This window comes from Leiobunum rupestre, chromosome 5 (genome assembly GCF_980474605.1).
Source record: "Leiobunum rupestre chromosome 5, qqLeiRupe1.1.hap1, whole genome shotgun sequence".
Lineage (NCBI taxonomy): Eukaryota > Metazoa > Arthropoda > Arachnida > Opiliones > Sclerosomatidae > Leiobunum > Leiobunum rupestre.
In genome coordinates, this window is record NC_143388.1 from 6019062 (window position 1) to 6043624 (window position 24563).

General features: G+C 38.7%; 1 protein-coding gene across 3 annotated transcripts in view; it reads right to left on the reverse strand.

The window, feature by feature from the left end:
* Positions 1–957: 957 nt before the first annotated feature.
* Positions 958–24563, reverse strand: part of LOC149943402 (uncharacterized) — a 118156-nt gene continuing 94550 nt past the window's right edge. For all 3 annotated transcript variants that reach the window (XM_090175312.1, XM_090175313.1, XM_090175310.1), the window contains 2 exons: positions 4959–5050; positions 958–4880 (listed from right to left, as the gene is read on the reverse strand). In XM_090175312.1, the coding sequence (XP_090031438.1) occupies positions 2885–4867 (1983 nt within the window). In that variant the 5' untranslated portion in view covers positions 4868–4880; positions 4959–5050 and the 3' untranslated portion in view covers positions 958–2884. The remainder of the gene's footprint in view (positions 4881–4958; positions 5051–24563) is intronic.

Consider the following 24563-nt stretch of genomic DNA (forward strand, 5'->3'; position numbering starts at 1 on the left):
CCGACGGGTTCGTCGAGAGGTGATGCGGTTGGTGATTGTTCGGCAGCGTCAGCGCGTCGTACGGCTGTTGGTAGCCGATGCCCGGGTACTCGTTGGAGTAGCCGTGAAAGTTTTCGTGCGGATTGGCGCGCCGTTGGGTTGTGTTGTAGACGAGAGGACCCGTGTAGCATTGTTCTTGCAAGTGTAGTGTCTCTCGCGTTAGTGAATCGTGGACAGGGTGGCTGTAGAGGAAAGCTTTGGTGGAGTACGTCGGGCCGTTGGCTTCGTTCGCTTTGTTGATTTCTTAAACTTATTACATTAGCCTTAAGCACTTGTTGAGGTTAACGGTAATACTTAGTGTAGGGAGCTGTTGGCTCCTGTATCTTGAAGAGCTGGCATTGTAGTCTGGTCACCCGATTTAAAAGCATTAAAAGTCGCTAGATGACTTGGTCCTTAGGGTGTGCTATAGGTATTAGCCTAGCTGATTATTTTTATAAAATAAAACCAACTTTATGTGAGTTGGTGCAATTATCTTAGATTTCTACGCGTTAATTTTATCATTAGAACTATTAGCTGTGGTTCTAATTTTTCGAAATAAATTACACGGGAATTAACATTATCTACAACTTGAAGACGGCAGTCGCACCCTGGTAGTGAGAAACGTTTTATGCGCGACCCCTTATTTGAATAAATACCCTCTTCAGAGTTTGTCTCTCGAATACGAAGGAGATCTTCAGTCATACGCGTGGAAAGACAAAGTCAATATCTACGAGAGTAGAAGGCGAACCAGTGCTCTACTACTCAGGGAAAATAGAATTGACTCTAAATCTATCGAATTCGAAATAAGAGAACTGCCCTCCCACCACCCACTCTACAAAGTGAAAGTCTTTCCCGCACTAGGGCTACCCGGTCCCGCTCGCTTTGGTAGGATGGTATGGTAAAAGAAAATGAAACAAATATTGGTAGTGTACACTCGTTTATATAAAAACCATTGGACTTTCCCAGTCTTTTCTTACACATTTCTTTATATTTAAGTTATACAGAACGCGAGCTTTTTCGTGTATATATATTTTTTCATATCTTTTGTATATTATTCGCGAGCGATTCTTATAATATATATTTCTTTATGGAGACGGCCACTATTATATGTACGAACAAAAAATACAGCAAATATGTAGTGTTCTCACTGACCACATAAAACACACAACACGATATTGTTTATTTTTTGTTTAAAAATAAAGTATAAACATATTTGTCTTTGGTTTTGTCGCCATAGCCTTTTGAGAAGTCCTCGACCCGAAATGAAAAGGCTGAGAATTAACATTTACAACGCTAATAATTATAATTTATTTAGGCTTATTGTGAGCTTTGATTCCAAATTTCTTAGCCTTGTTATTTCGAGCCTTTATATATATATTGACAAAATTAAGTCTACGATTACCGCGGATAACGTTTCGTTATTTGGGTGCAAAAAAATATAAAAATTTTTATTTAAAAGATCTTTTATTTTAATTACGGTATAAAAAGCTTGACATTTAATTTATTACTTTTTTATTAGTCGCAAAATATTTAAAATATAAAATTAAAAATAGCTCAAACAATTCAAAATATATTTTGGGTATAAAATTATTAAAATATGGTACGCTAATTTAATAAAATATTTAAAATCGCGCTTTTTTCGTTTATTTTACATAAAATATTTTATTTACAATTTTATTTTCTCTGAAACAATATATAAAGATTATTACGGCTTTGGTTCAAAAATTAGGCTTTCAAAGAGACGGTTAACGTGAAAATGCGTCGAAGCTAAATACAGATTCATCTCTAAGTTTTTAACTGTAATTATTAAAACCCTTGTCTCTGTTTTGTGACCTTAACGTAAAAAAATAATATAACCCAAAAGGCTATGTCCAACCACTCTGGTTGAATCGTGTTTAAAACGTCGAATTAAATTTAATAATTAAACTGAGTCCGACTAAAAATTAAACCCAAAAAATTGTCAATTCACCTTTTATAGTTCAATAAATTTTCGGGTTTACAATTAGGAATTCAAGGATTCTTAATTCTTAATTCGTCCTACGATTATTACAAAATGAAGTCCTCGTTATCAACGCTTTTTTCCCCCGCAATGACGCGTGATATTCACTTTGTACCTCCGTCATTTCTTCGCGAAGAGGCGAAATTTCATTTTATAGGCGAATCTCACTAATGCGACCATTTTAAGAAAAATAATTTTCGGGTCTTTTCTCCTGTCTTTTAATAATTTTTCTTTTACAAAGTTAATAACATTCTTAATTCTCATTAGACAAAAAAAGACCGTGTCCCAGCTAGCGTGCGGAGCGGTCGTTTAAAGGCTCTCTCTCTCTCTTATAATAGATCCTAGTTACGCAAACCATTTCCAGCGTACCATTTACAAACGCTCTTTACATTTATAACGGGTGAAAAGGAAATGCGAGAAAAAAAGTATATGTTAGTTCCGACTTTATAACATTAAGCGTGCTTGACACGCGGGGAAAATTCTTATAATACTGTAAATTCGGTGGCTAAATATTAGCCGAGTTACAACGAGAAAAAGGAATAGAGAGGTTAAACGTCTAATTAACGCTGTTTATATGATTAGCTGAACGGAAAGCTAAGCGAACGTTAAAGGGATTATTTTCGTAACTACGAGGGATACTCGGGTGAATTTTTCGTCCAAAGAAAACGTAACCATCGATCTATGAAGGAACTATTTAAGCTCTAATTTTGGTGATTTTTGGAGGAAATGTTTTTGCGCAACCCAAATTTCGACTATCGTCATTTCGGGTTTGAAATTACCGCTTTTTAGAAACGAGAATATCGATAGTTCTCAAAAGCTATAGAGTTTGATTTATCCTAGGGTGTAAGGGTTCCGTCTTCGGCGAGGCTAGACTTCCGTTCCTTCCAGAGCCTCTTCGGCGTAGCCTTCGTCCGGGGAGTACCGTCGGTCGGGGGGCAGTTCGAAATGGGCACTGTTGGGCACCACTAAAGGAGTTCTCTTCCAAGTCACGGCGGGTCCGGCAGGCACCACGACCGCCGGGTGGGCCGGACTCGAGTAGCTGTGGTAGCTTTCGTCCTTAACCGAAGCGCACTCTGAGCAGGAGTCGGACGTCCGGCAACGTTCCGTATCACAATGTAAGGGACCTCGACCGGTATTGTCCGAACCCGACGGGTTCGTCGAGAGGTGATGCGGTTGGTGATTGTTCGGCAGCGTCAGCGCGTCGTACGGCTGTTGGTAGCCGATGCCCGGGTACTCGTTGGAGTAGCCGTGAAAGTTTTCGTGCGGATTGGCGCGCCGTTGGGTTGTGTTGTAGACGAGAGGACCCGTGTAGCATTGTTCTTGCAAGTGTAGTGTCTCTCGCGTTAGTGAATCGTGGACAGGGTGGCTGTAGAGGAAAGCTTTGGTGGAGTACGTCGGGCCGTTGGCTTCGTTCGCTTTGTTCGTTAAGTCGGGCGTGTGTTGATCGGATCCGTAGCCGCTGCTTCCCGTCTCTTGACGCGGAGTCTTATCCGTCGCGATGTCGTTCTGCTTCTCGGCGGCGATCTCCACCGTTTCTTGTTTCTTCGAAGCCAGTTGTTTGAGGATACCGACTCCGTTGAACTTGCTTTCCGTCGTGTGTATCGTTCGGTAACGAAGTAAAACGATACACGCGACCACGATTATGATCACGAGTGCCAGAAACAAGCCTAAAGCTACGCCTATGATCTGAGCGTTACCCCACGCGACCGGAAGCGAAGGGGCGAACACGACGGCCAAGGTGAAGTTCGCTTCCACGTCCCCGGCGGGGTTTTCGGCCACGCATACGTAGGTTCCGCCATCTTCTAGATCTACATCCGTAATTGTCAGATGGCTCACTTCACCCTCGTTGGCCGTGATGTACTTCTCGCCGATAATGTTCCCTTCGTCATCCATCATCGTGGATACGTTTTGAACGGGAACTCCGTCCACTTGCCACGAAAGCGTCGCGTCTGGGATGGCTTTCACGATGCATTCTAAGGTCGCGTTCTCACCGCGCAACGCGTTCACCGTCGTAATTCCCGATTCCATGATGGGCATGCAAGCGAACTCTCGAATCGCCAGGGAGATCCACGATACGTCTCGCAATCGACGGGGTGTGTTGCAACGTGGCGGGATGTTGGTCGGGATATTGTTGTTGGAGATCCACATTCTCAAGTCTTTGAGGTTGCAATCGCAATGCCACGGGTTTTGGTTTAACGAGAAAGAGTTTAAAATGGGGATGTTAGAAAGTACGTCGCTGTTTAGAACCGTTAATTTGTTTCCGTTTAAGACCAGGGTCTCCAAATTTCGGATGCCTCTGAAAGCTCCGGGGAAAATCTGGTCAATCTGGCAATGACTTAAGTCGAGAAAGGTCAGAAAGGTTAAATTTCCGAACGCGTTAGGCGACAATCTTCTTATGGGATTTTTTCCAATCAGCAGGCGTCGAAGTAAAGTCGTGTCGGTGAAAATGGACGTCGGCACGTCCACTAAGTGGTTTCCCGTCAAATCCAATTCCACCAGATTGCTAAGCTGATAAAAAGCGTCCGACGCGATCCACCTGATGGCGCAATTGAACAGGTAAACCTTTTGCAGGTTGACGAGGCGACGTTCTTGAAAGATCAACGACGGAAGCTCTCCCAAATGGTTTTCGCTCAAGTCCAGGACTTGAGTGTCCGGATTGATTCCGGTGGGAATCGATGTTAAATTCTGGTTTCCGCATTCCGCCGTCTGTTTACCACTTTTCCATTTGCAAGTGCAGGGGTACGGACAACCGGGCGAGGAACGGACGCATGGCGGGACCAGACAAAGCAACAGCAGCAGCAGCAAGACCACTAACGTCGAGGCGCTGCCCGGAGGAGGAACTGGTTGCATTTTGGAGAATTGACTGCCAAGAAGAGAAACCCATTAGTTCATCGCGTGGGCGACACGAAGCTAAGTACTTATAATTAATCGAAATTCTCACCCTGGCTTTCGTCGATGAGCGAGGGCTACCCGTTTCTTGTAAACGGTAGGGTTATATTCCGGTTGAGCAGCATACCTTGGGTAGATATCTGCCTGCAAAAGAAAACAAAACCAAAACGCATTAGAAAATTAACTTCACCCTGTTTTCCTTCGTCAAGCCAAACATCCCACCAAACTCGAGTCTCTATACTATGTGTAAAAAAAGTTAGCTAATTGGGTTTTGATAAGATTAGTGTGTATTTTCTTTGGGGCTCAATTTCTGGCCGAGAAATATCTCCCAATGGTTTGTTTATAGCTTCTGTTTCGTTTCGTCCCCTCGGGCCTCGGCGCGCCTTAGTCTACAAATCCCCGCTCGCTACCGCCAGACGACGAAGCCATTCTAGATCGTCTTTCCAAGTCGCTGCTTCCTGACATTCGTCCTCGTTAACGGAGCGTCCCGCGAGGACCTTTGTCCGTAAAGGGAAAGATCGAAGCGGAAAAAACGGCGAAGACCCGGACGTAAAAAACTCAATGGCCGATACGAAACGTGTTCTCTTTCCCTAAGGCTTTGGCCGAAGAGAGCCGAGACTACAGGGAGGGAATGGTGGACGGCCGTCTTAACAAGCGCCCCAAACAGACAACAAGCAACACGAAGAATTCCAACTCGGGGTTTGATTTCTGGTGATGTACCAAGAAATGTTACGAACGTCTAACATCGCCCAATAACTGAAGAATTTATCTCTAAAGCTACTCGTTACTTAAAAAAACGTTCGTGTTACCTTGATCATAAGAATTACCATTTTTAAAGTATAATTTTGTCTTAAAACATTTTCGTCATGATCGTAATGAGCTTCAATTAATTCCACTCTCTTTTTCTTCCCCTCCCCTCTACGGCCCGAGCGCGGAGTCCCTGAAATAAATAGTCACGTGTTTATGTTAGTTTTATTAATTTTGTGATGCTAAAGTTGATAACGCGCGCGCATTTTTTGTTCCAAAAAGCGCGTGTGAATTCGAACGACCCTTTATATATTGAAATATTAAGCAGCCCCCGCTTTGAAAAGAATTATTATTATTATTATTATTTATTTATTTGTGTACTTGTATTTACAATTATTTTTTTTTATACAATTCCATTTTGTTTTTAGCACACATGCCCTTCTACTAAAGCAAAGCTTGTACGTAGAGGGCACAATTAGTAATTTTTAGTAATTTTTTAGAGCACCGCACAATTAACAAAATCAAAAATATCATACAACATTTCTTCTAGGCCTAGAACATGTTATTTATCATATCATATTTTATTTATTATTGTCCTGGCTCTCTGTATTACTACTTCCAGGCAAATCGCTGAACAGGTTTTATTTAAGCATCTATTTCATTTAAAATTTGCGTAGTATTGCCAAGTGGTCTACGTATATGTCTATGTCGACGGTGTAAGTAGTCACCGAAAGAGTCTACAACGTGAGGGGATTTTTTTGGTTGAAGGGTCCAGCCGGCATATCAATTACAATAAGGGATCAAATTCCCCGGGACAATATTACCGTTTTTCCTAGTTTACCCTGGAGTCTTTCTGACTATGACGTTCTGTCGGACGTGTATTGGTGGGGAAGATGGAGAGAAAAAATCCTGGCTTTCATTTTATGGTTTGGCCACTGACTTGATGGGATTAAGTTTCCGTAGGCCTTGTCTAGAAGCGGGAGAAAAAATACGCCGTGTTGCCCGATGCTTTTTTTTCGTGTTTCTGTCCCTTCTCGTCGATATCTGTTTTATGAAGCCCATACGCATCTGCCAAAAAGCTTATGAACCAAACCACGAAATAGAAGGATTATCTTTACTGCATTCGGCGAAAAAAAAGGGCCATACTTGTAAATTACACCTGACACCCGGGATTCGCTAACACTATTGTTTCCGATAGTTTTGGCTAGTTTTGGCCAATTATATAAGGCTGTACTAAACATCTCTTGTATTTTCACGCTTTTAATACAAGATAGTAATTTAAGAAGGAATTCCATGTAGCAATAGCAAAGGTTAAGTCCGCACTAAAAATAATCTTGTAGGAGTTTATTGCGTACTATCTACAAGTTCCCCTACACGATTTCGATGGGTACACAGGATGTTTCAAAAGGTTATGCAAAAATTTTAAGGAGTTGTAGAGTTGAGTTGAGAAGTATGCCTGTTTTTTCCCCCATTTTCCAACGATGAGTTAAAAGAGCGCCAGAGAGCTTCAGAGTGTGGCCTACTAGCCCCTGGAAGTAGGCTGCGACAAGTGCAAAACCAAGCATCAGGGACTTCTGTTTAAGTTACCTCGATTTGTTTACAAAGTACTTTTTTACCTATCACACGAACCCAAACCTAAATGTTCGCATTTCCCTGCTGCTTGGTTTTGCCCTTGTTGCAGCTATTAAGGGGAACTATAATACGCGTTTTCATTAGGTATTTCCGGCGCGCTAATAAAAGGGAACGCACCTCTTGAAATATATACCCCAGTGCGGTACTAATATCCTCGGTACCCGACCTTCCAAAAGTTGGTATGCCTTCAAACGTATTAACACTCCGCACCGTTCTATCTAGCGACGGACGTTAAATCACGATTTACAATATTATATTCAGAGTTTAGTTGGCAATGAAGTCGAAACCCGGAACGTAGCTTGGTTGACAGTGGAGTCGAAACCCGGTACCTAGCTTAGTTGACAGTGGAGTCGAAACCCGGTACGTAGCTTATTTGAAAGTGGAGTCGAAACCCGGTACGAAACTTAGTTATGATGGATTCGAAACCCAGTACGAAGCTTATTTGACAGTGTAGTCGAAACCCGGTACCTAGCTTAGTTGACACTAGAGGTGAAACCCGGTACGTAGCTTAGTTGACAGTGGAGTCGAAACCCGGTACGTAGCTTAGTTGACAGTGGAGTCGAAACCCAGTACGATGCTTAGTTGGCATTGGAGTTTAACTCAGTACGAAGCTTAGTTATGATGGATTCGAAACCCAGTACGAAGCTTAGTTGACAGTGGAGTCAAAACCCGGTAGGAAGCTTAGTTGACAGTAGAGTCGAAACCCTGTAGGAAGCTTAGTTGGAAATGGAGCCGAAACCCGGTAGGTAGCTTAGTTGGCAATGGAGTCGAAACCCGGTACGAAGAAGCCCCAGTAGTTGCACTTTAGAATGCAAAATTGTACAGACAGCCTTCTGAAAAGGGAGAGCCAACATTTCGCGGTAAACTGAAATGCTCATTCAAAACTCGGGCTAATCTTGGCGATAAAATTATTGCTATCGTACAACACGCCTCTATTGTGCAAATGAACATTGTGCGCGAGGGAAATTTTGGAACGATAAAGACGCTTGGTTGAAAAGGGCGCCCGAGAACTCAGTGTTACTCGAGATAATACTCCGGGCTAAACTCACTTGAAGATGGAGATTCATTGGGCCACGACAGGCTCCGCTTTCGCCCTAATCTGCGCGATTTTATACGGGATTTATTCGAATTTACGAGCGGGCTCTACCTCCGCTAAATTTCGTGGCCGACCACTGGGGTTATTTGGAATTAACTGCGCGGAAAGAAGGTTTAGCCTCTTAAATTTAGAGGATTTTTAAAATGCAGTCTATCACGCGGATTATATGCCCCATAGTTGACTAAATTATAACAAAATTAGATGCAAATTATTTTAAATAATAAATAAATTACATATTTTATTACGTTTTTTGTTATTCAACACCCATCGTGCACCTAATTTTGTTTGAAAATATTTACATAAAATATTTTAAATAATTAGACTCACATCACAATATTTAGTTAATTCTTTAACGAAAACACCGATATAATTTATTTTAAGGCGCTAAAATGGTGAATATCGAATGATTAAGTGGCCCTACTTAATCCCTCGAGCCACAATATAAAAGTATCCAAGCCCCAATTTCGTCGAACCCAGGCTTTACTTTTAATTTCGTCGAATGGGCGTCGAATGCCCGTATAATTCGATCAAGCGACCCAATAAGGTCTTCAGCGGAAAGCGCGTGGCTCGAATTACGTTTAATTATATTTGGATATGAAGTCGCTGAAGCCGAATGATCAGTGGAAGATTGGGAGGCTTTGGGCTATGCCGTGGCAGACGCGCGAAGCTACTCCTTAACTTTCGGGATTGGTAAGGCTCGTGGAAGGCGAGTAAGGAAGTTACGATAATTTAAAAGGGGCATTTCGAATTAGACAGAACATTTGGTCCGGCCCAACCCATCGTTCACTGACTTTTAATTTCGTTTAATTCTTTGCAGTAGAAGGAAACCAACTGAAAGGGCCACCGTCAGTTATTTTCACGCTTAACCTAATTCCGAATTGGTAAATTTACCAATCTGGGGAGACTCGGGGAATCCCCCTTTGGCAGTTTTTTCCTTTTTTTTTCCTTCCGCCAATAAAAAATCATCCGCGGGAGGGCGCTGGGGATGGATATAGGAAAGGCTGAAATACTGAGCATTTCAAATTGTAGAAATCACATCGATAGGAATTTTCTTCTTCCCTTTTTTAACTCGCATTGCCTGCGGGATTTAAACTGATAAGGACTTTTGGGGGCTCTTCGCCCCACCACGGAAAGAGGATACTTTGCCCCTGGGCTGGATGGAGGGTGCCTTTGTGAGAGGAAGGGTAACGTGATTAAGGCCCGGGCAGATGTTACCACCAAGGAGATATCGGAGAAGATTTCTTCTCCGGCCCAAGCATCGACGTCTTCCTCCCGGAACCTTTTACTCGATTTTTGGTGGAAAAATCGTTCAAATAGACCAAGGCCACATCTGCATGCTTGATTGAGGAGCCCCCCAAAAAACGATGCCCCTTTTTTATTTATCCCAGCGTTTCTGCCCCCCCCCCCCCATCACGAAAGGTCAAAGATGTCCTAATCATTTAAAAGTTTCGCTGTTTGCTCCGTTGCACTGAGATATATCTAATTTGAAATTAATTTGAATATATTTACTATATAGACGAATTATCCAATTTTGGTAAGCTACTGTTAAATGAATTTACGTTGTCTTAAATAGGGTTATTTGGATAGGTGGCGGATTTGATTAAAAATTTTCCAAACAATCATTCTTTGAAGTAATAATTAAGTAAGTAGTACATATTCCGGAATATGCAACTTCAAAAATTATTTCTGTAATAAGGTTACGCACGTGTTTCATTATAGCAGAAGTGGTAACTGGTAAAGATTTGCTAACTGGAGTTACGACAATGAAATTATACAATTATACACTTGGAATGTCTGAAGAAGACTGGGCGGGGTTTAAAGCCCAGAATTACTCTCTCGCCGTGGTACGCTAGACTCGGCTCATTTTCAAAGATTAGGTCTTGGATTGAATACACGTTCGCATAACTCTTTGTTAACCAACTAAATACTTGAAATTATAGCTAACTAGACCAATTTCGTTAATAACATTTTAAATTCTCCTAGAACTTCAGTGAGAGATTGAAGCGGTTTTTTTATCATTTATTTGGGTATGTATAAGCAAAAGGTATAGGCCAAATTTTTGACGATCACATACCCGTAATTAAGAGATAGATATTCAAAATCTGCACCTCCTAGTAGGTGGTTTTTTTCGCCTGTTCTGGGTTTTTAGAGCAGGTTCAAAAGTGTAGTCCTATGACGTCATATTACTCCAATTCTATCTTTACGAAAAAAACGAGTTGGAGTAAGAAGGGAGTATTTAGAGGTTAAAGGTTATATATTTGTTTTGTTTTTAAGATGGCGACCGGTGGTGGGATCATCAATATAGGACTCATTTTTCTTATTTATTTAATAATAATAATAATCAGCTAGGCTAAGTCATCAAGCAACTTTTAAAGTCATTAAATAGCATTTAACAATTGGATATTCGTTATTAAAAGCTTGTCACATGTGAAGATGTTCAAAACCCGTTATGATTTCATGAAACGAAATTTAAGAAGACGAATTTTCTATATAAGCTAGACTACTCCCTCTACACGTCCTTTCGAGGAGGAGTAAAAAGTGTACCCTTAGAGCTCTGGAACAAGCGAACAAAATTCGGGACAGGGTAAATCTTACCCCGAGAACAGGCGAATAAAACGTTTTAGGGTAAAAAGTTTACACTTTTTGTCCTGGGACAGGCAAAAAAACCCACCTATAGGCTACGTCCTCAACTACACATTTCTGAAATAAAATTCGCGAAATGCATGCGCGAACATTTTTAAGTTTGGAATGTATGTTCGCGTACTTAGTACTGTTAAAGGTAAGGATTTTAAAGAGTTCACGAACTCTTGCACACCGAGTTCGCGGAGTGACCAACCCCTCGACCTTATGATAGGCTTATGGTTGAAGCAACACATGTTTCATAAAGTACATAAGCTGTTGTGGTGATGTAGCTTTAAACATTCCAAGTGTATGCTTATATAATTTCCCACTTTAACAATTTAAAAAAAAGATATATTCAAACATCAAAGAACTAAATTTCTAACCACATTTCATTTCGTTCGATCTCAGTAACGCGCTTTTCATCAGCGTTTTTCGCTCGAAACGATATTTAAAAACAATACGTAGATTGAGTGTTGAGATTCTATAGGTCACAAAGCGCAATTTCAATTTCAAATTAAAACGTGATTTGCAAGCTCAAGTAAAATCGACCTTTTGGGACGAAAGTATCGAGCGAATCAATATAAAAAGCGCTCGCTAGACTGAGGCCATATAGGAGCTAAAAGAATTATACCGGACGAGGTGTCGGATGTTGATCCGGGGTGTTGAAGCCTTTAGCCCCTTCCCGAAAGAAGTTTTGAAAACCGATAGGCCAAGTTTTTGGGGGTATTTCCTCCAGCCCGAAACGACAGCCACCATCTACTTCGAGACGGACGCGAAATCGAGTGAAGTTTGCGCTTTTCTTCATCGAGCGCGCTTCGAGTTGAAGACGCGACCAGAACCCTGGCTCTTCCCAATTTTCCTTCTTTATGTCCTAATATCGATTTTGAGGAAGGCGGCTACGGATTCGGCTGGCTTTCCTTCGCGAACCTTCTTGCAGCAGGCAAATCTCGCGTGTCAATCAATATTGCCTTTACCACCACCCGCTACGGATCTAGGTTCTCGCTGCAAATTGTTATCTTCTCTTCTTGGCGAGTAAGATAATTACAGTAATTTTGGCGACTATATGGTCTGGGAAGGAGCTTTTGTAATGGTAGTTAAAACGTTGACTTTTAAAAGTTGGAAACTAAAAAGTAGTGAGATTCCGCTTGTGTACTCTGTAGATGCTTTTAAAGTAGATAGCGAAATCGTTATCGGAGGTTTTACCAAATATGCCCCCTTAGAGGGTTGTTGCTCCGTGCAGCGTCTGATCGTCGCGCTGGAAAAACACCGCTTCTGAAGATACCCTGGCTTTAGAAAATGGAGTACGTTATTTTAAATTCGATTCTTTTTTAGGTGTCTTCCCACGTCTGGAAGCCAATGCTATTGGATTATTTCTGGATATTTTATACTGACGCTTAGGATATGAATGAATAACATTTGGCTATGGCTGGATTTTTATCACTTCCGTGTTAAAAGTACATACATACTGTTAAAAACGAGTTGTTGTTATGATTAAAAAATGGGGGTATGTACATTTGTTCGAATTACAATCGTCCGAACGGTGGAACAAATGTTCGAATTTCATTCGTCCGAACCGCCGAAATAAAAAATGTTTCAATAGTTCGAATTGGACAACTTGTTTGTTTCATTCGTCCGAATCGGTAGCTTCACTTGTCCGAATTCTGTCGATAAATTAGTACCCTATTATGTCCATTTTTCCTTTGGCCGATATAAAAAGTGGGAATTGCGTTGAATGTTGTGGATATTTTAGGTTAGGTTAGGTTCACGTTAATGTTACTATTTTCTTATATTAACAATATTTAAAAAAAAAACAATTCCTAATGTTCGAAAAAACGGACAAACGATTATTCGAACAAATGAAATTCGCCAGTAAAGTTAACATAAATTGATCGACTAAATCACCAACAAAAGTTGAGATAAATTTTTCGGGCAAATGAAATACGTTTTCGGACATACGATCCTGTTTTCGGACATACGATCCTGTTTTCCGGCATTCGGACAAATGAAATTCGAACAAATGTACCCAAATCAAAAAATGCTCTATATTTTGGATATAAAAACGTAAATTTGTTGTAAAAATAATCCATTCTCTAATTACACTTAATTTATTATTTATAATTTCCGTTTTGAAGATAGTAGCTTTTTAATAAATCCAATATTTTAAACGGTTTCAGTAACGAAATATTGTTCAATCCACAGAAACTATACGGTCACAACAAGAAAGGCTAAAGACAAATTTAATCCGAATTTACACGAAACTGATTTTAAGGGGTAATGACGTCATCGTCTTAATGGCTCGATGGAACGCGATGAATTTGACAATTGTCTTCCATTATGGATATAGTGACGTCACGGCAAAACTAGCTTAATCTATTTTTTAATAGTCGTACCCCAAAACGCTTTTTTTAAATATACCTAATGAAGCTATTATGTTTTTGCGTCTAAAGGAATATTCATTTATTAAAACTCAATTTTCTCTTAATTTCTTTTGCTCTACAGTTTTATTACAACATTGAAAATAGCCCGGGAAACTTTAGACAATTTTACGGTAGAAAAAATGTAAAAATCGAAACCAGGCCAACAAACAAACTTGGGTATAAAACTACTTCTAGTGTAGGGAAAATTATCGAGCTGTTTTTCGGTAAAAGGGTTTGAAAAAGGACAAAGATCTGCTGGAAATCTGTTCTCCTTTTTATCGTTCGAGAAACAAAACTGGAGTCTTCAACTTTACCCTCTTCTCCGATTTAGTTGAATCGTCTCTGGTTATATTTGGTTCCCATTATAGAAATTCTGGTACCACGTTTGGGGTCGAATTCGGTTCTATTTTTGGGGCTTTAAGCGAAGGCTGACTTTGGTTCTTGTTTGCGTAGCTCCCGAAGTGTATTTCTTCAGATAACTACACTGGCCCGGTCAAAGAGAAACCCGATAAATTAGTTTGGCTAGGGTCCCGCTCCGTTCGTAGACGGCGCTGTGGGCGTGCAAAGTAAGCAAATGTTGAAGTTGCGCAATTATGGACTGAGTGGCTAAATTAAAGGCTACTTTTTCTCGTGACGGAGAGTCGGCACCTTTTATCGATTGGTCGATCCCGACGGATTCATCGCTAGATTCTCTTTCCTTTGGTTTTAATTGTTAATTGGATTTTTGCATATTATACAAATCGTAGATTGCGAGTCGCATTCGGTACAAACACGACACATTTTTGTAATATGTTGTTTTAATGTCAACCGATTTGATCCATGTTTTCATTTTTGAACAATTGCCCGTGTCCAATTAAGATTGCGACGAGAGTGGTTGAAATATTTCCTTTAATATCTCGTCATAGTTATAATAATAAATGCGCCATGTGTTAATTTTTTGCATGGGCAATATTTCTTTTATAAAACTGTTATTGCTAGAAGTGTATGTGGTTGTATCTAAATAATTTCATCATGGGTGAGAAATGGGAGTAATAAGAAATTTTCTAAATAGCTCAGAGATTAAATACGAGATTTTATAAATAGCTCAGAGATTAAATACGAGATTTTATAAATAGCTCAGACATGAAATACAAGATTTTCTAAATAGCTCAGAGATCAAATACGAGATTTTATAAATAGCTCAGAGATTAAATACGAGATTTTCTAAATAGCTCAGAGATTAAATACGAGATTTTATAAATAACTCAGAGATCAAATACGAGATTTTATAAATAGCTCAGAGATTAAATACTAGATTTTCTAAATAGCTCAGAGATTAAATACTAGATTTTCTAAATAGCTCAGAGATCAAATACAATATTTTCTAAATAACTCAGAGATCAAATACGAGATTTTATAAATAACTCAGAGATCAAATACGAGATTTTCTCAATAACTCAGAGATCAAATACGAATTTTATAAATAGCTCAGAGATCAAATACGAGATTTTCTCAATAACTCAGAGATCAAATACGAGATTTTCTCAATAGCTCAGAGATTAAATACGAGATTTACTCAATAACTCAGAGATCAAATGCGATATTTGATAAATAGCTGAGATGAACTACGAGATTACTAAATAGCTTAGATATTAAATACGAGATTACTAAATAGTTATTCTATTGGTGGAATTTTATGGATTTCCATAAAGAGCTCTCAGAAATAAAATACGATATTCTAAAACTACTATTTATCCCGCTTTATAATCTTAAATAAGGATGAAGTTCAATATTGATTTGAAAAGAGATACGAAGCAAATTGACTTCACTTTTTAGTACATTTAAATTTGATAAAATTTAACAAATCTAAACTACCCGTGAAATAATTTTTCCGTGACATATTCCGGACAGAAAATCGGCTTCGTGTATAGGTGCCTTCATACTGAAAGGACAGTTTCGAAAGTAGTCTGTCTTTTTGTTAAACTGTTGAGCTTCAGGGTTTTCAAATTTGAGGGGAGCTAGAGAACGAAAAAAAAACGCGTGATGCGGGGTTTCGAGGGGGCGCTCGGATCGATAGATGCGAAAGTGATCGTCACCATTAGCGCGAGTCGTCAGTTTTGACGCGTTCGTTCGTTGCGTTAAAGCTCGATGGAAAATGTATGCAATCCAGAGACAGCCATCCTTGAGATTGTATACCGAGCATTCTTAACGAAGCCTTTACCCGGCAGTCCCTTTAGAACATAACTGTCAAGTTTGCCTTATCATCCGCATCCCGAGATGAGGAAATTTCGGCATCTCAAAGAAAACTCTGGAGAGATGGCGCTGATGCGCGGGAGGGAAAAGAAATGAAAAGGAGCAGCCCGAAGATGAGATTTTGATACCTTTCACCAGCCAGAGCAGGTGGCACGGACCTTGCCTTAACAACCTTCTCCTATACCACCCGAAGAATCCTTAAAGATAGCCTTGGTACCAGCGTCCACTTCGGTTTTAGATTCTCGAACGATGTCTGCCTTAAAAAACCGCCATTATATTGCGAAAATGGGTTTACGTTTAATGCCGATAGGATGATTTCCCGCAACGAGCTCGTTATCACCAAACGGGCTTCTTTTTTTAAGTAAAAGAAAATATTTAAATGAATTCGTTTTTAATTACAATTGTAATATGCTAGGCTGATAAAAATGGTCACTATTTGACTTAGGCTGGTGGGGTTCCTTGGGTATTAGCTTAGCTGATTATTATTTATTATTAGAAATAAAACCCCGTGCATACTCGGAAAAAAATACATTTACTGGTATTTTGAATTCGCCACTAATTCTCGCTAGGGGCGCATATACGTCGAATCTACTGCTCCGGCCTTGTCTATAGCATAGGCCATGGTGATAAATCACGTTAAAGAATGTTTGAGTATTTTTTTTTATAAATCTCAATATTTATATTACATTATTTTAAAATCGAAATACTAGTTTACCTATATCTATTTGGAAATTTTCAGAAATAGAAATATTAACTATATAAAATTACTTGTAAAAATTGCCAAAATATACCACTTTAAACATTAGATAGAGGTTATTTAATATTTTGACTTAAAAATATGGTAATATGAATATTTTGAGATTTAAAAAAAAATACTAAAACATTAGTTTCATTTTTTAAACGTTGTCCTAGGAAGCTGCGATGCAGCCACTACCGGCCGTGGCCTACGTGATTTATCACCATGGCCTATGTTATAGACAAGGCCTGAGCAGTAGATTCGACGTACATGCGCCCCTATCGGGAATTTGCGGCGAATTTGAAAACCAATTTTTCCCCCGAGCATGCACGGGCCTTGATTAATTACGTAGGTAGTAGTCTACCTCAATAACTTTTCAATTTCACAATAAATATAGCAAAAGAAATAGTAGACAGGTTAAGTCACCCCACGTGTAGGAGATACTTGTAAGATTGTTAACGTAGAGCTCTTTATTGGGTACAATCTTACATTCCTACAAGTTCTACCTACACGGTTACGAGGGTAGGATTAACCTCTTAAATTGTAGTCGCATTTTTAGGTCAAATTTAAAAATCTTCTAGGTGCTTTTTTTAAACAATCCTTGAATGTAAACTAATAGATAGTTCTTGTACTTAAAACCTTTTCAGCTGACTTCAAGAACGTATGTAGGTAAAGAAATTGTTTGCCAGTTTTTCATTAATTTTCACAGGGAAGGTATTTTGAAACAGAGGGAAGAAAATGGGGGTTATCCAGCCTCGACACGTAATATTTGTGATGGTAGCGGCATCTTACGGCTGATTCTTGCCACTATAAACCTATTTTCATTGGTCTATGAACGTCGGCTGCTTATGTTGTCATTTTTTGATTAGGATATACATGAAAGATCTCTTATCGTTTTACTATTATTATTAGTTTAAATTAGCTTTGTTAGATGAGTTTCCAGGGTGGTTCCCAGTTGTTGCCTTAAAGGTTGTAAAAGCTTTCCTTTTGGTAAACTGAAATCTTCATTTAAAATCACTTTCAAAGCAAACCTACATTGAAAGATGCATTAAGCCTTGTCCGAAAAATATTTTTAAATTTAGATTTTTAGATGTTTTTTTAGTTGTTAAGTTCATCTCCAAAAACTACGTTTTTCTTTTTTCGAAACCGTTTTAATCATTAACACTCAATATTTAAATAAATTAGTTTAAGATGTGGAACACTGAACCGCCACTTCGCCGGAACATTTTGTAAAAGTGTACAAGTAGGATAATTTACGTTCTGCGCAGACTCCCGTAATAGCCAATCAGGTTCTCCTTTCCTACCCACAATTCCCTCGGAAGTTCGTTAAAAATATTTCAAATGGAAAGCGGTTTTATTTACTCGTCTATTGTTTCCCTATTGCACAGCTATTTCTATAAAACTGGTCGTAAAAAAGTTTTAATAAAAGCTAAATTAATTAAAAATATAGTTGGTAAATTCTAAATAAAAGATATTTAGTTTCAATTGAAAGTCTTTGTCAGTCTAATCTAATTAGTATTTAACTCGTCTGTAAACGAATCAACCATTACATTATCATTAAACTAAATAGATTCTTGGTCACAACTTTTAATCATTTTCTCTTGACATTTGATGACTAACATTCAGTCGTTCTTTTAGCTTAGAGATCGTTTAATAATTTCATTATTTAATCGCTGTTAATTATCATTTAATAGTCTTGAAAAAGACGTGGTTAGGAAACCTTTCCACTTCAGGTTAAATTTTTATTTTACACCGTTGTCAATAACACTCACTTATCCAGGTCGGTTTATTTTACACCGTTACATTAGTTTCGACTTGTCAATAAGACTCACTTGTCAGTTTCGTGAAATATTTAAATATCAAATTACTCCAAATTTAGCTAATTAAATATTAATTTCGGTAAATCTGAGTTTCAATCAACGTTAATCGGATGGGAAATTGTATCTATTAGTGATATAACCTAATATTTCGTCTCATTTGAACGTTCGCGTTAGGCCTAATGCCGAATGGGTTAAATGAAGATGGCCATAATCTGAGAGTACACTCGGTGGTTGAGGAGCGAAGCCACGTCCCAAACCCTTAATGAAAGCAGCGTCCGGGCTGTGGGCCAACTGTCGGGTCGCGATACTAGGCTGAGGACGGAAGGGAGGGCCATTCAATAGGCATCGATTAGGACCGGTTAAGACTCGGCGTCGCGGCTTTTAGTGCCAATTGCTTCACAATTATTGCCTTTTGGTAATGGCCGGCGCGTTGTTAACCTTCACGAATTTATTGTCGAACGAGCGGGGCTGAGAGTGGCCTAGCCGATTCCCTGCCGCATTGATTCAATCTGAAGCGCGCTCTCATCGGCAACAGTTTTGCGATTAATGCTATTATACCTTCAGAAATTAGTGATAACGTTGAACCCAGTTTCATATCGGGCTGGGGGGGGGGGGGCTAATGTCTTTATAATGAAAGCGCGGGCTGGCCAGCCAGAGGTCCCAGTTGAGTTCTGGCGCGTTACCATTGCAACGCGGTCCACCACCGCAAATTCTTCGCGCGTGGATCTGATAGCGATAATTTCGGAGGCCAGTGTGGCGCCGCGGAGTTAACCGACCACCAGAATCAATTAGTCGTATTTTTAGCCAATTAGAAAGTCTTTTGAGTCGCTGAGATTTATGTAAAGAGCCACGGACAGATGAAAGATGAGGCTTTATAAAGGATTAAGTGAAGACTACGAGCGGAGTTAGACGCCCTGAAAATGAATGACTTCGGGTTTGAAGTAATTGTAAATGGATTTCAAGAACATGCTCGAGTCGTGTACGACATTTCCGCGAACAATAAACGGGACGTTAATGAATTATTTAAGAGACGCGAAATGCGGGAATGATATCAGCGAGATAATCTTCGACTCGACGATATAGTCTGCTTTTGACAAAGAGACCTTTAAATAACCTTTATTTAGTTAAAAGGGATATTGAGTTTAAAATAAATACACGGTGGTTAGTCGCATTTAAAATTTGCAGTATTGAATGTCATGATTGGGGTTTTACACCCACTATCAACTGATCTTTGATTAAATTTTTAACATTAAAATTATGGGTTCCATATACCGATTTGTTAAGAACATTTTCAGCTACAGCTTTTAAAAAATTCATATTTAATTAATTAAATTAGACTTCGAACCTGTATAGTTTCTATAACCAGTTACGTTAATGACATTTTCAGCTTCAACTGCCAAAAAGGTAAAATCTCTATCATGAACTTTTTCCGAAATGCTAATAGTATCTGCAGAGCCATAGTGAAACTATTAGGCTAGATTTACCATTAAGGGGTAATTTTAGTTTTCTTTTAGAATAATATAAGGTAAGTTGTGAAAATAAGAATCCTTACCTAAAATTATATTGCCGAAAATTGCGCACGTTTCCAAAGGTTAGCAGTCAGAAATAAAAGCAGACGACGCTAGAGCTATTTTGAAATGAAAGGGCTGAATATAATTCGTGACCAAAACGAGAATCTCATAATTCAATTACAGGATAATATAGCATAGGTCTGAAAATATAGGATTTAACAGGAATTATAGGAGCGCTGGGCTGCCTGCTATTCAAAATGATCTGCATAATATTTTTTATAATCTTAGCATAAATGGTAAACGTGTTAAATCGGACACCAAAGTTAAAGGCAATAAATGTTGCTAGATGAATTGGGCCTAGGGTAGTCCCAAAGGTATCACCCTAGGGTGGTGCCTTGGGTATCACCCTAGCTGGTTATTATGACGATCCGTCAATTGATAAAAATAAAATTATAACTATTTTTTTTTAAATATTAAAATGAAATAAATTAAAATTTCTATAATTAGAGTTGTATCAAACATTGTATAATATATGATAGGATATATCTATCAATCAATGTGGGATTAATGGTTATAACTTAACATTAATCCCATATTGATTGCCCTATCAAATTATAAAACTTGAAAACGGGCTAGTTTGGCTTCTCGAATTAAACATTTAGACGATATTTTAGCTCCTATTTCAAATACGAAACTTTTCAAGGTCGCGACAAAAGAGAACAAAGGTTAGCGGTCATCAAAATAACCAGGTGCAAACAAGTCCTACATTCACCAGCCTAGTGAAAACCACTATAAAATCACAATGAAAATCGGGAACGTTTACATAACCTCTCTCTTTCTCGCTCTATAGTTTGGAGTCGAGTCGGGTCAGGCGGATAAGAGACTTTTCTCATAAACTGGCGAGTCTGAAAAAAGGGAAAGAATGGTCCAGAAGTAGCCCATAAATCTCCGGAATAAAAAGTTTTTTGAAAGCGAATTAAGCAGCGTTGGGGAAACGTGGTTCGGCGGGCGGGGGAGGTAATCAGAGGGAAGGGATCAGATGGAAGAGCATTTTCTACAGCTAAATGAGAGTTCGTCTCCTTTGGGTGCTCTCCGAAGAGCTCGGGGCGTTTTTCCCTCTATCTCGGTCGGCACCAACGCCAGGCACCCTTCTCCGCCCCTATCGAGTGCCCGACGACCATTGCCAAGTTACTTTGTTTACGCCCCGCCTTATTCCCTTTACTTTGACAAGAGGAGTTTGCAGCGACCATCGAGGTTGACGGTATAAATACGGTCGTACCAGGACGCGGTCGTGGTCGTCTCTTTAAGAAAAGAACGTCGGAGGAGCTGGGGCGACGTTAGGCCGGATAAAGTCCCGAAATTCTTCCAATTAGCTCAATTTTCTCTTGTAAGTCTTTGTTTATGAATTCTAATTTAAGGCAAGCAACTATCCTACGGCGCTCATTTTGAGAGTCGCGCTATATGTACCAAGTTGACAGTTCTCTCCTAGGTAATGGAAAAGGTACGGTTTGCGGTTACTATCTTTTAGTTAAGGTTTGTCCGGGTGCCGTATCCTCCCCCACGTCTCTGAGGTAAGCGTGGCTGCTCCGAAGCACTGTTTTCTATCTCGTAGTGCTGGACTAGAAGGATTTAGGTTGTCTAGAAATTTTAACTCCAATTCCCCGTATTAAATAAAGAAAACGTGACGCTGCTAATGTTGACCAGAGTGGTTTCATTTGGCGTCAGGTGTGTTTCCTCCTTTACAACAGCGCTTTCCTTTCCGGTTTTAATTAGAGCCAATTTCCAATTTCCATTAAAGGTCGTGTAGCCTTCTTTTCGTAGTACCGTTACTATATCTTCTAGTTTTGTATTTCTTGGGACGAGCCGAGAGTTTCTCCTTATTACTATTGCTATTCTCATTCCGGAAGATTAGAACGACTGTTTCGTCTTAAAACGAAACCAGAATTAAATTTCATACGGATTTACTAATTTTGTAGTTTTGGACTAGTTTTAATTAGCAAATATAACCTTTTAATAGTTTTTGTTTGCTATCTTTAACTTTGCTCATTTTTAAACTTATATTCATTTTGTTTTATTGTGCTAGTTACTGTAACTGTATGTTAAATAAGTTTGTTCTTTACGATATGGTTTTTGTAGAGTTGTAAGTCGAAAAATCCCGCTACTTTCCGGAAAATTTTCCGTATTTTTGCGTAAAAAAATTATTTATTACATGATTAGCCCAATATTGTTTTAAATTTCGCCTAATTTTGTCGAATCCAAAAGTAAAACTAAATCTCTAGACTAGTTTAAAATAAAAACCCTTAACTACCTAACAACCCAATTTTTGTATATACAGATTTTCATGGCCCCAAACAAATAGTAAAAGTATCCGAAAAAAAGGTAACTACATGTACCAGCTCCAACAATTTTCTTCAGATTAATAATTGTAAAACAACAAAAAAGTGTCTTCAATATTATATAATGGTATTCAAATAATAAACTTATGTTAAAACATGTAAACATAAATAAAAAGGAAAACGTTTTCAAAAAGAAACTAAAGCTTTATCTTTTAAATCAAAACTATAAATAATATATAGATAATTTTTTTAGTGTTCTAATTGGATTTAAGTGTATTAAGGTCATCGTTACTAGGTTAAATTTTATTTATATTAAATCTTAATTATCTGTCTTTTTCTATAAATTATTTAAATTGTTTAAAAATATTAAATTTACTTGTATAATGTGACTTAGCCCCTACCTCCCACTGTATGTCCAAAAATTTGTATGCAATAACTTTTTTTTTTACTTTTACTTTTATAAATAAATGTTTCAATTGAAACTTTTTCGCATTTAATTTTTCCGGAAAATTAACAAGTCTAGGTTTTTGGGAATTAATTATGGGAGATAACCAATTATTTTACAAATATTTAAAGAGATAGTGTCAGAATTTTCTTGAGTATAAGATTGTTGAAATTAAGGGTGCGCCCAAAGAATCAACACATAATTTTATGCACGTATATTGTAACGACATTTTTATTTTTCATAATACATACTAACAACGCGTATAGTAACTGTACCATATCACTTAGGCCTTGCACGTATAATCCTAACAAAAACTAGAACCGAAGGAACTAGTAAGGAAATCTTTTAGATTTCTTTCTCTCCGTCAACAATTGGTAAGAATGTGGTGAAGTGATTAAAATATAAATGTTTTAAAGTTAATTTTTATAACTAAGTACTTGTTTTAAGTTAAAATTCTGCACAAAATAATTATCTTATGATCACAAAATTTGAAATTTATCCCAGCTAACACAATCTTTTTGAATAAAGAAATACGATCTTTCAAAAGCTTAGAATGCAAAGTGGAATTTTAAGATTCAGTATGAAAATCACGAATTTTAAACAAACTATATAGTCAATCTCTTTTATAACATTTAACATAATTAGCTATTATATTTTTAAATTATTCTTTAAAAATACCCATTTACGAACTTTTATTAAGCGTAAACTTACTGACCAGAAAATAGCGCGTTCAATATATTTTACGAATGTGTTTAAAGCAAGTGTCGGCTCTAGGTGAAATAGCCCTTTTTCAACAGATGTCGCTAGCGTCGAAATCAAAACAAGATGCTGAAGCTACATTTTTACCCAAAAGGCGGGACATAAAAGTATGCTTCGCGTTGATTAATTGGCTCGTTTGTAAATTTGTCAATAACTTCAATTACGGTAATTGTTTACAATATATTATATTTGTGATATATAATTTAGGTGAAAGTTCACTAGTGGTCTAAATTTAATACTCTACAATGGCTCTCTGACGACGTTATTGTTTCGGTGTTTTGAAATTTAGCTTCATGTACCATTAACAGATGGCACCACGCTCTCCAGTAAAGTCGTTTTTTCGAAGAATCGGATAGATTCATTGCCATCTCTAATAACCGGGGCCTTTTCATAATACAGGTGGCAATGATAGAGCCGACCGTTGCTTTAACCTTTAAGGGCTAAAATATCTCGTCGATCTAACGAACCGTAATGTAATAAAGAAATAAAAAATGCAAAATGAACCGTCCCTGGATAGTATACGCTGGCGGTATCGATTCTTTCTAAGTGCGGTTATCAAGTGTGTTTATGTACACGTTAATGATTCGGTTCTATGACTTTCCGTAACGCGCAAACGGAGTTGTTAACCAAGTCATCATGCCAACGCGCCACTAAGAGTCGGGTACTCTCGGTGGGTGTACGCTTAAAGCACCTGTATAATGCTCGGGTACCTCGATGGGTGTACACCGTACACGGTACTTAACAAGTAATGTCGTACTTCGAAGTCTATAATTACTGTTATCGACTGCTATTACAACAAGAAAAAAGCCGAGGCCTACGAAAGAAACACGATCTTCGAAAGTTACGGCGCAACGCGTCGCCTTCTTTCTCTCTCTCCTCGTATTTACCAGTGTACTTAACATGCCTCACCTTTTAATTCCGCTCTCGTGTCTCGGCCGCTTTCGTGTACCGCCACTTGGAACATGGCTTCTAACGTGACTTCGAGAAAGGGAGGAACGGAAGAAAAAAATCGAGCTCCTTATTTCCATAATGTTGGGGCGCGCGTGGGTGGCAATTGGCATTGAGCTTAGAGGCCGCGGTAGCTTTCACGCGCGATTCACGGTTAGTGTGACATTTGAAACGGTAAAAAGTTGCTGGCTACAATGCTAAAAGATGGTGGGAGTAAGAGTGTTAATTTGTCCGGTTACTATCAATTTATGACGGTGACAGGCGCGTGTAAGCCCTCATTAAGTCTTTGGGAGGCAGCCATCGAAAGATACTATTCTATAACTTGTTTTTGGACAGCCTTTCCACCGATAGGCGAG